The 14,907-nt window shown below is 42.0% G+C and overlaps 1 protein-coding gene across 3 annotated transcripts in view; it reads left to right on the top strand.

The window, feature by feature from the left end:
* LOC126385721 (inositol 1,4,5-trisphosphate receptor type 1) overlaps positions 1-14,907 on the top strand; it is a 101,032-nt gene that overhangs the window by 55,426 nt on the left and 30,699 nt on the right. The window contains exons 41-48 of one of the 3 annotated variants that reach the window (XM_050037604.1): positions 1,269-1,316; positions 3,507-3,639; positions 6,142-6,329; positions 11,012-11,195; positions 11,376-11,629; positions 13,293-13,493; positions 13,584-13,694; positions 14,036-14,131. In XM_050037604.1, the coding sequence (XP_049893561.1) occupies positions 1,269-1,316; positions 3,507-3,639; positions 6,142-6,329; positions 11,012-11,195; positions 11,376-11,629; positions 13,293-13,493; positions 13,584-13,694; positions 14,036-14,131 (1,215 nt within the window). The remainder of the gene's footprint in view (positions 1-1,268; positions 1,317-3,506; positions 3,640-6,141; positions 6,330-11,011; positions 11,196-11,375; positions 11,630-13,292; positions 13,494-13,583; positions 13,695-14,035; positions 14,132-14,907) is intronic. The other 2 variants (XM_050037606.1, XM_050037605.1) reach the window with 2 other exon arrangements.

Below are 14,907 nucleotides of genomic sequence, written 5' to 3'. Positions count from 1 at the left end.
CACATAAAACCACATTTATAGTTTTCACACTTAAGTTTTTGTGAGGTTAAAAAAAATAGAGATAATATGTCAATTAGGAAGCGTTAGTCATGGTTTTTACCTCAGGGCAGAGCCAGGCTAGCAGTTTCCCCCCATTTCCAGTGTTTTTGCTAGGCTAAGCTAATTAGCTGCTATGGCTGCCGCTCCAGCTTCATACTGTATTTACCGTACAGACACGAGAGTGGTATTGATCTTCTCATCCAAATCTCAGCAAGAAAGCAAATGACCATATTTCCCAAAATGTTTAACTCACTTTAAGACAGAGACTTGGAAATTAGTTAAGATGAAGATGTCATGTGTGCCTTGCCTATGATGTCAAGGAAATTTGGAAAATGAATGAATGAAATCATACTGGACTTGTCTTTTAACATTTTATTTAAGGAGAACTTCATTCCTCAAATGATATTTATACATCAATTACTCACCTTGTGTTGAATTCTTCAAGGAAACGTTGTTTTTCTCGCATGTCTTCATGGTGAATGAAGAAACCATAAACTAGAAAAAATTCTAAAGATGGCTGCATTAACCAAAAGGAAACCTATATAAAACATCCATTTATAAACTCTCACACAACATGTGTAGTATAATCCAAGTCTCATTTATCCAGTCGTATGCTCAGTACTTCTCCAAACAGCCCTTTTCCGTCAAAGCCAGACACCACTGACAAAAGCAGTAATTATACCTTACTGAACACGAGAGCTGCTCTTCTATTGCTGCCTTGATCAGTCAGATTGTTTGTGTTATTGTTTGACTTATGTGTTTTAAAGGGCTAGTTTGGATTCACTAAAGTCACACAATAGTAATTGTTAAACATGGACCCCTATGACTTCAGTTCATCAAGATTTTTCTTTGTTTTTTGAATTTTTCATTCACTTGAGGCATGCAAGAAAAAAGTTTTCTTCTCAAATTCAATATAACATGAGTTAAGTAATTGATACAAAATGATCATTCAGGGGTGAAGTGTTCCTTTAATGATACTAATAGTCAGCACTGTACACATCTCCTGGCTCAGCTCTCTAAACCCACCACAGCCATAATGCCTCTCTTATGATGAACAGAGCAGTAAATGCATGGCACGTCACAGCAAGCAGACCTTTGCATGGCCACTTGAAATAGCTGAATAGGTACAAGATGTGGTTATTAACCTGACTTTAGGTTATTGCTTGCATGAATACTAACCCTGTGTTTGTATTTGTTGGACTACTGTGCTCACACTCCTCACTGCACAGCAGCTGGATCAGAACCAGCCTGAGAAGCTGCTGGAGGACCAGAAGAGGGTAGGTTCTCACAGCATGGCAGCTTAACTCAAAACTTACATACTTAAGAGATTTAGAGTGACATATCATGTTTTAGACATGCAGTAGATGTGCGTCTTGAATGAAAAATGACCTTATGTGCCTTTTTTTCTTGCTTTTTGTGTTTCTGATCAGTCTCTTTTGCTGCTTTAAGTAACACCAGCTGACTAACTGAAGGAAGAATAAACAATTTTAATAACCACCATATTTCCCTCAGCCTCCTCTCAATAATTATGTTTATGGCAATGCAGGGACTTTGCAGAGCCTCAGGTGTTCCCAGTTAAGAGGCAAGCTCTAATATTGATATTCCAGAAGAACAATATCGATTGGAGTTCATCAATATATAATTATCATCTGCAAGAGAAGAACATTATTTAGCAACGGCTGCTCAGCTGTGATAAAATATGCCCCAACAAGAAGTCCTCATTATACCATGACAGGCAGTAGGCAGCCCTGCATATGTTCCAGGAGGGTAGTAATTTTACCATATCTAATCAATCAATTACTGACCAGCTAAAGACTGAAAATGACCACAAAGAGAGAAAAATAAACACGAAAGGGGGCAAACAACTACAAAGGAGGGAAAAATCAAATGACCACAAAGACACATAAAACCATAAAGGATGCGTAACAACTACAAACAGTCATAAAATAACAAAAAAAAAGAGAGACAAAAGTCAAAGTCTGTGTGTCTTGCTCCTATGCAGGAGAAGTGGTGGGGCCTTCTGCATAGCCGTTCCCAGGGGGCCCCTTGTATCACAGTATGCCCATGCCCAACCTCAGATATCAAAGAAAACAGAACAAAAAGAAAAAGAGAAACTGTATTTAAAAAAAATAACTGAGTCATACTATTCAAAATGATTCAGTTATCTAACCATGCAGCATAAGTGTCTATGAGAGATAAACACATCGTACAGAACCTCCTCGATCTATCCATCATAAGCTGAGGACAAAACATGCTTCCAAACAAAAGGCCTGGCTAGCAGGGTGCTGAAGGTCACAGCATGGCGTGACCCAGCCGAGAGCTCCTTGTCATGTGGCATACCAAAAATGGCAGAAAGGGGATTTGGATTTATTGCTGTATTGTCAGCTTCTTGTAATGTGCTAAATATTTTACACACAAAGTTTGTCAATTTCAGGCATGGCCAAGACATTTACAGGGTTTGCAGGGGACTGGCCACATCTGTTACAGGCATCACAAACACTGGTGTATATTTTTGACAGTCTGTGGTTAGTATAATGAATGTTTCTGTTTCTGTTACTCACCAACTTTTTCTACAAGTTTAAGAGGACAACATAATTGAAATTCTGTTTTCTGGTGTCATAGCCTCAGTCAGTGATGCAGCCTGTGTTTGTGCCAACAGTTTAGATGACATTTAGACAGGACACAATAAGGATTTGGCTCATGACTCAAGACTTGACAAAAAGGGCAGTGTTCTCTAATGAGACCAGGGAATCATCCTCTACGACTGATCATACAGTTGACTAATCTCCTGCCAATAAAAGATGAGAATAGTGTTCTTCACACCTCCTCCTACATAAACTAATCTTGACCTCCAGAGCAAAACTATGGCAGCGGAGCTTACATAACGCCGCTGTCGTCTATCATGGACCACCCACTGTTGACAATGATTTGCACATAATCACGCACGAAAAAACTCTCTCTTTCATTTCCTTCACTTTATCCCATGGGAGGTCTGTCAGGTAGCTATGGGCTGCGGTTGCCATAACAACGACAAAGTCGTGCTGCTGACTGCTCAACAGTGGATGAGTCACAGTGTGGGAGGGCTGGCCCCAGGTCTGTCAAAGTGAACACCAGGACCTCACATTGTCACTACAGGGTCACTGCTGCTGCTGCTGCTCAAAAATGTAGAGCAATGTTGGTTGTGTGGGAGGTTACTGACATAAACTTTAGGGTCATGTCTGCAAATTTTCCTTGCACAGAAATATAGGAATTTAAAATAAAACATTAATCAAAAGTTTCTCTGTAATTATGGACTACAGAGCATGGTTGTAATCGTGTTCTGAGATCAGTATTTTGGTGTCTTTATATGTATCTCAAATGGACAATACATCATTGATGATGCATGCCATCCCTGTTATACAACATCTCTTCTCTCCCTGTTGCTGACATCACATCATTACATCCTTCCCTTTCTTTCCCTCTCGTAGGGCGAGGCACTGAGACAGATTCTGGTGAACCGTTACTATGGCAACTTTCATCGAAGTGGTGGGCGGAGGGACAGCCTGACATCATTTAGCAATGGCCCCCTCAGTCCGGTAGGACCCGGCAAAAACCAGTCAGGTGGGATAGTTGTTTCTCCTTTTTAACACCAAACACAGAAGTTAGTTAATAATTCTTTACAGCAGGAAGTGTAGCTTAGTTAGCGTGCACAAGGCCAGAGAAACACTGATTTCAACATCTCTAACTGAGCTGATGTTTCTGTAAAGCCTCTGCCAAAGAGAAGCATGACTTTGCCTCCAGCAATGACTACGACTGCTATCAGGGGTGCAAAGTCCAGATAAACCTTTTCCTTTTGGTGAGCCAAAATGTTTTCCACCCCTGAAGTCATAGTAAAGCAAGGTTCTCTCAATAATGTTATATAAGTTTGGGACTCTGTCTGTCTGCCCCTGAGTCACTTATCAGCTCCACAGTTGTGCTGTGAGCTGCCCTTTGAGCACGCAGAGCATAACACTCTTATCACCACCTGATAACGTGGTCATTGTGTTACTATATCTGCAGTCAAAATACTGAAGCAATGCATCTCTGTGCAGTGTTTCTTCCTTTTATTTGAGTTATTGGTTCTGATATGCAACCTCTATGATATAACATTTTATCTGCATGTAGATTTGGAGGACATGGGGGTGTCGGTGGCTTAGTGGTAGAGCAGGCTGTTGCCGCAGCGGCCCGGGTTCGACTCCAGCCTGTGGCCCTTTGCTGCATGTCACTCCCTCTCTCTCTCCCCCTTTCACGCTCATCTGTCCTATCCATTAAAGGCTTAAAAATGCCCAAAAAAATATCTTTGGAGGACATGTTGGTGCCAGTGGTATGAGCTGTGAGTGTCTTTCATATCAATTCAGTGCTCCTGTGTTGACCTAGTGACCAGAATGGTTTCTTGTCTGCTGTGGCATGAACGGCAGTATCTTCATATGTGTTAGAGACAGTTGTTATGAATGAACCAGACATTAATGTTGTATTTTTAACTGAACTCAAAGACACAGACATGAAAAAAAAATTACCCAGGCTCCCGGTTCACCATCTCTCCCATGTACACCAAGATGTTGGCAAACTTCCAGACTACAGGAAGTATACCCCTCCCCGCTGTGCTCCACTTTTCACTGTTGCTAGGTGACAAGCTGCTACTTCCCGTGAAAACAGCCTTTGCACCTGTTGCAGAAACAAGAGCCAGGCAGAGAATTCCATATGTACCCTGAAGCCGAGGCCTCAGGGGGAAAATGTGCAGGCGAAGTGAATTACACAACTGTACAGTTACACTGGTTAGAACAGGGTTAGCATTACAGCAGTATGAAATCTAAGTGGTGGTCTGTTTAAGTAAATTATTTTGAACATTGTATGACCCAGTAAACTGTCCTTTATGGTAACCTAGATCAATAAATGTCTTACCTCACAGGATAATTTTCTGTGTGCAATATTGCGTCATGTCTCAATATCAAGCTTTAATATAAATGAAGAGACTAAATAAACTAAAATATAAGTTTGAGAAATTATGTTTGTTATCAGAGGTGTGGACTGGAGTGACATGACTTGGACTTAAGTCACAAATTTTATGACTCTAGACTCAACTTGACAAAATCACAAGACTTGCAACTTCACTCGGACTTTAACACCGATGACTCATGACTTCACTTTGATTTGACAATACGTGACAATACGTGATACTTTCCCCTAGACCAAAGATTTAAAAGTATGTTATATAAAAACTTTGCCACAAATCAATTTAATTTCCTAAATCAACGAAAGTTAACGTTATTTATTCCCATCAAGTCAACACTTCATTCCCCAGATTCACTTTGTTTGAACCAATCCAACAGCATCCAGTCAAATTTTTGGAAAAATGATACCAAAGATCATTTTGTTAACATACAAAAACTATGCGGTGGTCAACAAATTGCAGTATGCAAAATGTACAGGTAAAAAATAAATACAGAATTTAAAAAGCATTCATCATTTTTGTAAATTTAATACAGTATTACTCTGTTGTTAAAATGGCATTGCGTTTGCTGAAAAGCATAATGTGACTTGTTTAGAACTTGAATTTCAAACTTTAGGACTTGGGACTTGCCAGTCTTGACTTGGGATTTGAGCGTAAAGGCTCGACTACCTACATATGGCTTGCAAAACAGTGACTTGGCCCCACCTCTGGTTGTTATTGTAGTTATTTTTCATAAAATGAAAACAGAAACGCCTTAAGTTCAAGGGGCAGGCTAAAATGAGAAAACATGTAGATGCATACAAAATGTATCAGGTCTCTGCCATTGCAGATATTGTGAAGTAAGATGCTAGCAACTACTGTATTACCAAATTAAGACCAAAATTATCATTATTATTATTATTTCAGTGTAGCGTGTTGGTAACTCATTAAACATCCTGTCAGGATTATGATATAGAAATGTTGGCTATTTTCTTTGTGTAATACCTGCAAATTAAAATCTGTAATCACAATGTTAGCGCCTGTTTACATGCAGTGAGTTTTGCTTTTAAACTATATTTGATTATATTTGATACATAATCTGCCATATACCTGAGGATTCTGATCTGGCCTGTCAAACTGTCTCCCTCCGGCAGCATTAGGGGGTCCTGGGGGCCTGAGTCGTGGGGAAATGACCCTGGCGGAGGTACAGTGCCACCTGGACAAAGAGGGAGCCTCTGACCTGGTCATCGACCTCATCATGAACACCACCAGTGACCGAGTTTTCCAAGAGAGCATCCTCCTGGCTATTGCCTTGCTGGAAGGTGGAAACACCACCATCCAGGTCAGTTAACCCTCAAAGCTCTCACCGTGTGGAGACTTAAGGGACATCCTTTTGTCCACTGTCTGGACAAGTCAACTGCAACAACATGTCTGAATGTTTTCGTAAAATGATACAAATGACACACTTACCCATTAGCCTACACTTACTGTAAGTGACCTGCAGTGTTTTAAGCTCATAGACGGTTATCTGTTGAAAGGCTTAGCTTATCCTGCAGAGCATCTGTATATGATCCACAGTTTAATCGGTGAAAAGAACACAATGTGCCAAGGATGGTTTTCATTACCAGAGGATCTGCAGTATGTGGGTCAGTGTGCCACTATAGCTGCACATATTCTGTGCATTACCAAGGCAGCTCTCCTCCCCCTCATATCTAACACTGCATCATCTGGCTCAAAGGCCAGGCCAGCTGCTAATCATGCCAGTCAATCACTTAGTAGACATAAAATATTCTTCATTTTCTGACTTTGGACTGTCTCATGTGTGCACCAGGTGATGTAAATGATAACTCTTTCCCTGTTGTCTTTAACTTGAGCCACTCCAGCTCCTCTTTCTGTCCGTCTGTCTTTTCATGTCTGTTGATTTGTAGCACCGTCCGTCGTTCCCCCTGTCTTTCCATCTGTCTGTCCGTCTGTGTGTTGTTGTGTAAGCACTGGGCTTGCATAATCAGATTAGAGCGAGGAAGCCACTGTGGCGGAGATAATGCTTCGGCTTCCCACGGCTGCCGCAGAGCTGCGTCACGTGATCCGTCTGTGTTACATAAGGCCTGTGTGAATGAACAATGAGGAATGTCTCAGCCTTCAAAACATTCCAGCCTCTCTCCCGCTCCCTAGCGCCTCTCTCGCCGGCCCAAACTGGGTCATGCTTGGCCTCCGGAACTGGGGCAGTGGGGAGAGAGGGCGGAGGGACGGGGGAACACAGAGGGGATTGAACCCTCGCGTTCTTAAGTTTGTTCTGAAAAGGGAGGTTTCTTTTGGGGGGTAACTGCTCTGGATCCAGTGACAAAAATGTGCCACATTAGTACAAATATTTGTGTTCTTTGAGTAACTGGAGAGCTCTCTAAAACTTTATTTTTTTAATTAATAAATAAAAGGAAGCATGAGGTTCTTTTCATTCAAATTCATAAATCAAGCATATCTTTTCTGCAAACTTAAAGCGACACTATGAGAGAAAACAGACTACTTTTGGTCTCTGCTCTCTTCAAGAAAGCACTCCAAGGATAATAGCAGTTGGTTTTTGTCAGTGTCTTCGTCTGACATGCCGCGCTGAGCACCTGTTGAGTCTTGGATATCTGGTTCTCATGTAACTCAGTTAACTATTTACTCATGACCTACATAGCGCACAGAAATAAACCATGCAGAGTGCCTTCAGGATTGCACGCACAATCACTCACTCCCACACAGACACAGACACACACACACACACACACACCAATGCATAGGTGCCCTTGGAAGACTTGGATATTTTGCAGTCAGTGCATTTTAGTGCTTTCGAGGCTTGTTGGCTCCTCTTTTATGTCAGTCACATGCCAGCTCTTCTGTGACGGCGACGAGAGAGCTCAAACAGCTGTAAACTGTGTTGTGACATGGCGACTTGTGACATTTCTCTCCTCAGCCATCTGGCGTGTAACTACATGGCTTGTAGGTCTGTTTCCCTCCAAAACTTGCATCGCAGATGCACTTTAACAGATATTGCAAAAACAAAAAAACAGACAAACTCTCTTTCAGGTGGAGAAATAAGGAGAGACGCTGCTGGATTGTAGAAAGGAGGAACTTGGAGCAGAGCAGAGCTGCGTTTGGTTTGCATGCGGTGCTGCCTGACATGAGAGGGAGGGTGAGAGGGAAAGGGAGCGCGAGTATAAATAGCTGTTACATAACATCCCTTTGTTGATGCCAAGTGGCGGAACGGAAGGAGAGAAGGGAAAGCGCTATGACCTTGTTTTTCAGTGTTGTCCACCTCCACTCCTCTCTGTCTCATTCCACTCAGGGTTTGTCTCCATGGATACAGACAGGCACTGTGTTTACCCAACACTACAGGGGGGCCCCTGAGATGGTCTTCTCTCTCATCCTCCTCTGTTACTATCACTCCATTCTCTCCTTGACCACCATGTGCTGTTACTTCATCCATCACATCATCCCTCCATCACGCCGCTCTTGTCCCCACTTTTCCAGTGATATCCAAACACAGATGGTGTCCTGAAACGGCGGCACAGATTTTGTCAGCGGGTGTGTAAAAGGACCAGTATCGAAACACTATAGAGGCATCGCTGTGGTTAAGACCTGAAAGTTGGTTTTTTTTCATTTCGGATTCGTTGTAAGACGCAACCTCATACACGATTCTGAAGAAACCATAAAATGAAAGTGTGCTGCTGTGTTTTTTTTCTTCACTGTGGTGTTCCAGCTTTATGTACAAGGTTTTGTTTTTGTTTCAGTGAGTCACTCCGTCCACTAAACTCAGCTCAGTTCTTAGAAACAGGCTGTTTGGTTGCTGCAGGTGAAGACTTTCACCTCCAGACACAATAATTAATAACTCTTACATGGCCGATACATTCACCTTGCAGCCGCCATCAATCAAACAGACTCACCTCTGCAGCAGTGAAATATAATTGCTCAGCTAACCCTGATCCATACAAAGAAATATCCCTGCCAGCCTTGCACCGTGAGCTCGACTACACACTGAGACTGAGCTCAGTGTCTCTAACCTGGGATATCCCAGTGATGAGGACTGCAACATTACTAAAATGATAGGAGGCGGAAAATGAACGTGATTACATAAGAATAAAGTTGGCGGTCGTCATAGTTTTAGGGAAGAATACAGTAATTCTGCATGTGTGATATGTGGGTGTGTCCTCTCAGAAATTGGCATGTGCCTGTGCCGGAGACAGCTGACCTAGTTTTGTGAGTGTAAAAGTCAGTGGGCGTATTAGCGTATGCGCTCTCCAGCTTGCGTGTGCTTGTACTGTACAAGTGTGTGTCTGTGTGGGTTATGTAATGGTAAAAGGCAGGAAGGGGGAGAGGGGCTCTTCTGTGTGTTTGCTCTGGTCCAATAAATGTGTGTTAACCTGCTGGGCCTCATGCCTCACCCCTCCTCACCCTCGTGCGTGTTGGAGGACACTGTTATGTAAGCAGAGACAGACAGGCAGGAATGACCATCACTGCCCCCACCCTCCCCCTCACCCACACCTCTCTCCTCAGGCATGCTGTGAGTTGTGAGCTGTGAGTGGGTTACCAGTGGTGCAGCTAATCCTCCTCCCTGCACTCTCCACTCTGTCATCAAGTTGTTTATTACGTGATGGCCTTGCTTGGCAGCCCCCCCCGCCCCCCACGCTCCTATCTCCTCGTCCCTGAGTGTTGGCAGAGTGTGTACGTGCAGGAGGGCTGCTGCTTAGTGGTGGAGGGCCGGGGTGGGGCTCTGGAATCTGCTTCAGGGCACAAGCGCACAGTTATGTCATTGTTTCTATGGAAGAAACACGGTCGCAAAGCTGTGTGAGCTCGGCTCTCTTAATAAGCTGCACACACTCTCTTGTTTGGCGACTTAAATGGTTGATGACTATTTTGAATGAACCAATTTAGTGGTGTGTTTAACATTAAATTCCAATAACCCTCTTGGTACAACAAACACCCTCACAGCATCCTTGAAGTCAGAGAAACAAGGCTTGTTTTGTCTGTTTTCCTTGTGACTATCATTTATTTGTTTCCTCCAGTAGCCCAGTTTTACATCTAACCTGGAAAGACAGATGGTTATGTAACAACTTTGAGAACTGCCCTACATACTGTCTGTTACTCCCTCATTCCCTCTTTGGTGTCTGTCTTTTGCCTCAAGCTCTTTTTCTTCCCGCTCCCCACCGTCTCTCTTTATCTGTGTAAGTAGGCCAGGCTTCTCCCTCTCGTGTAATTTTTCACCCCGTTAGTGTGGTGAGGCGGCTTCTGCTGGTCGAAGCCTTTCCATAGGCTGCAGCAGATAACAGCACTTACATAATCAAAACAACAGCCCTGTGGGTTGGGACATGGTGTATGCATTGCGCCGGCAGGCTCGAAAGTGTTTTGCATGACCCCATTCCACAGCAATAACTGCAGCATTTAAACCCTCCCCTCGCGCTAAATCCAGACTCGCTTTGCTGTAGTTATATAATGTTTTGTGAAGCTCCAGTCAAAACCGTTTTCCTCATATTGAGCCATGATTTATTTGTGAAAACAGAATGTGTGTTTGTGTGTGTGTGTGTGTGTGTGTGTGTGTGTGTGTGCAAACACAAGACAAAGGATTTTAATCAAAAAACATATTTTCAAGTCCATGCTTCCTGTTCCAGCATCACGTTTTGACCTCAGTTCACTGCACTCTAAATATTAGTTGCATAATACAAACTTGGAAGGAAAAATAAGGTTGACTATGTACTGCACGTGATAATTCATATCAGGGCCAAAACAAATGACTCATTTCAATATCGATTAATCTTTTTTGCTTGTTTTATTTTTAAAACGTGTGAAAATAGTAAAACAAATTGTTCATCGCTCAGCTGAAAAATTTAAATGGTTTAAAATAGAGAAAAGCAGCTCATTTGAGAAGCTGGAACCAGAGGAACTTTGCTTGAGGAATGATTGACATGTTTAGTCAATTATCAAAAATTATGTTTAGCAGACAATAAGAATCTTAATCTCTTTTTTCCTATTCTTGTCTCTCGTATCCAGCGCTCGTTCTTTTGCCGTCTGACAGAAGACAAGAAATCTGAGAAGTTCTTCCGCGTCTTCTACGACCGTATGAAGGTGGCGCAGCTGGAGATCAAAGCCACAGTAACAGTAAATACCAGCGACCTGGGAAACAGGAAGAGAGATGATGACAGCCAGGACAAAGACGTCCCTGTTCGCAAAAAAGGTCAGAGGTCACGCACTGTGATCCCAAGAATTAATTTATGTCAGGTTGTTACCAAAAGATGCTCAGGCAAGCAACAAATCATAGGTCATTAAAATGTGTTTGCAAATCCTGAGCAGAAAGAGGATATTTGTGGTTTTTGACTGCATCATGAGTCTCTTCTTGGCACCTGTCTGTGTTTAGCCAGAGACTCAGCGGTGGTGATGACAGAGGATGTCAAAGAGCAACTATTAGAGGCCTCGTCTGCCACCAAGAAAGCCTTTAACTCTTACCGGCGGGAAGCAGACCCTGAGGACCACTTCAACTCAGCTGACGGCCAGGCCAGCACTGGGGACAAGAACCAGGACGAGGGAGAAATGAGTTTTGTAATCATCATCATGCAGCCCATCCTTCGCTTCCTCCAGCTGCTTTGTGAGAATCACAATCGTGATCTACAGGTGGGACAGACTGATCCTCAGACTCTGTTAGTTTTACAGATATCCATCAGGGTGGATAACACTTGGCTACAGTATCTTCCTTACTCTGAACCATGGTTGTGACATCTTACTCAAAACAGGTCTAATAGACGTATTAAAGATCCCCTCCAATGAAAATTAAGTTTTTAACCCTGTCAACATGCCATGCTACAAGGCATATCATGAGCAAAATAAGCAGTCAACACAATGGCTGAGCATTTCCTCCTTGGAAGTGCAGTGTGCTAGAGACAGTCTCAAACACACAGATTAGGACAGCCAGGATTTCATATGTCACATATCTAAGGAGGCAATCTCATCAATTTGCAGGATGGGGCTTTTTGTATCATTAGCATAATGTTACAGCAGAACGAGGGGAGTCAGAGGAGAAGCCAGGTGTAGTTTTGCGTAGCTATTATATAGTTATTATACTCTACTGTTCCTATATTGTTACTGTAATTCTGTTTAAGATATAATTGTATGTTTACCACTAACATTGTGTCAGCCACGGCCAGTTACAAGCTAACAAGCTAACCAACAACATAAGTGAAGATGCTAACTAAACTTACCATTCTGATACATCTGCTAGTTGCCGATTTCAGCTCAAACACGTATGGCTAAATCTTTCCGATGTTTCCTCTTACATTAACACTGGCTATCTTGATGCACACTGCTCTATTGCTGGTCAAGCTGCTACACCCAGCAGACGTAAGTAGGGCACAAGGCCAGATCCAGGATTTCTCAATGAGGGAGAGAGAGAGTACATCTGCCTCTGGGCCCCTTTTTTCAGAGGGTTTTTTTTTTTTTTTTTTTTTTTTTTTTATGTGGGAAAACCTTGTTAAACAAAATATTAATCACAGCAGAGTATTTTTTACATACTTTAAAACATGTCTGGAGCAGGACTTTAATCATTATTGTTATGTCTATGAGACGTCAGGCCTGACTTCTTAAGCCTGTGGAGATTGCTTTTCTGGCACATTCTTATTCAAAGACATATGAAAGGGAAAATCTCGACTTCATTACTTGGGTTCATGTGTTCACTGAACTTCCTGCTTTTCTCTGCGCCTCTCTGTTTCACTGAGCCGAGAAAGGGCAGCTTTCAGTTACTTTCAGTTAATTAACCTGCTGCCATTTCCAAGAAGGCAGCTGGAGAACTTTTATTAGATTTACAGCATTATGCAAACCTTAGAGTGAAGCCTGCAGATGTCTTATAGTATTTGCTAATTAAAATAATTGTGCTATTTGCGTCTCGCAATTTCTTAAAATATAATTCCCTCTTATATTACACAGCGCCGACTCAGCTGGTCGTTGTTTCATGGTTCAAATTTAATTTAATGGCAGTAAAAAATATTCCTCTAAATTACTTCCATGCAGGAATAGCTTTCTGTTTAAGACGTAGTTCAACCAAAAATTAAAAATAATTAATTAAGTGCTCGCTCCTGTGTAACAGAGACCTATACTTCAGTTTTTATAAAAGCTCCCACTGAGCTCTGACTAACAGAGGAGTGAGTTGTTAATGGTAGAAATTTTCATTTATAGCCTCACGGATCCTTTACTGTTTTGCTTTTGATTGATTTACTGTTGGTTTGTATCCAGTTCAGTCCATATAGACCCAATCACACCAGCCCAACCACTCTTATCTTCTCAGAACTTCCTTCGCTGTCAAAACAACAAGAACAACTACAACCTGGTGTGTGAGACTCTGCAGTTCTTGGACTGTATCTGCGGCAGCACCACAGGTGGTCTCGGTCTGCTGGGCCTGTACATCAACGAGAAGAATGTTGCTCTCATCAACCAGACTCTGGAGAGTCTCACAGAGTACTGCCAAGGCCCCTGCCATGAAAACCAGGTACATAAAGAGACTATGCCAGAAGGGAGGTTGAGGCACTGTCTGTCTCTTTTTATTACCGGTAATTGTTTTTTTTTTTACTTCCTCCAGAATTGCATTGCCACACACGAGTCCAATGGAATTGATATCATTATCGCATTGATCCTTAACGACATCAACCCACTGGGGAAAAAGCGGATGGACCTGGTGCTGGAGCTCAAGGTGAGTTGGCTGGGTTGGTTTAAGTGAAGTGGAGGAAGGATTTACACCTTTGTTTGAAGCAGGGGAATGGGTTAACTCTGGCTTTGGGTCTTGGGCCAGAAATGAGTGTGCAGTTTCCTTTCACAGCAGGATGGAAAATCATCAACAGGCTACAAGTATGAGAGTATACATTCATCCGTCTGAGCCGAACTAGCTTTTGTGCTTGTCTGCCAAGACAAATAGCTGCAGAGCACATTTTCCTAGAGCACCAGGGTTTCTGTCTGTTTTCCTTGGACGTAGAAACTGATGGAGCTTAAGTTCTTATCTTGGAGCTCTCTTATCCCCTTCTCTCTTTTTGTCAGAACAATGCATCCAAGCTGCTGCTCGCCATCATGGAGAGCCGTCATGACAGTGAGAATGCAGAGAGGATCCTGTACAACATGAGGCCTAAAGAGCTGGTGAGGAAATGTTGTTGTGAAGCTGCTTTTTATATCTCAAATACAACAGCTACAGTATCACTGAGTAGAGTTGTTCTGATACCAGTATTGGAAATGCCACCAATATACCACAAAATATATAAATAAAATTTAACTCCCATGTATACGACATCAAAATACATTTTCAGTGGAAGCCACTGGCATAAAGCTACAAACTGACACCTGACACTTGTCACTGCGGACAGGTGTGACATGCTACACATCAAACTTTTGAGCTGGCTTCAACTTTTTTCAGCACTCCAATAGCTTGCTAAAGCATAAACCAAACATATTATACATATTATTTAGCTTAATTAGCTGAAACTATGCTTTCTTTGTATTGGAGTGCACACAGGAATGCAATGGGACTGCAAAATGTGATGTTAAAATGAGACTCAGACATCGACGAAAACCATAGATATTTTTTGGACCAAATGATCATGATCCCAGAGGACATGCATAATAATGGAGTAACATGTATAGTGACCACATCCTAGTATCAGTAGATCTGTGTTGTGTGGGCAGCAGATATAATGAGTAGAATAACAGGAGTCTGTTAGAAAATGGGTAGATTATACAAATATATATATATATATATACATACATATGTGTATATATATATATATAAATATATATATATATATATATATACATATACAAATATATATATATACAGTGGTGTGAAAAAGTGTTTGCCCCCTTCCTGATTTCTTACTTTTTTGCATGTTTTCCACACTTAAATGTTTCAGATCATCAAA

Source organism: Epinephelus moara, chromosome 24 (assembly GCF_006386435.1).
Source record: "Epinephelus moara isolate mb chromosome 24, YSFRI_EMoa_1.0, whole genome shotgun sequence".
In the NCBI taxonomy this organism is placed as follows: domain Eukaryota; kingdom Metazoa; phylum Chordata; class Actinopteri; order Perciformes; family Serranidae; genus Epinephelus; species Epinephelus moara.
The sequence above is the reverse complement of the archived record's forward strand: the minus strand, read 5'-3'. Positions and strand labels throughout refer to the sequence as shown.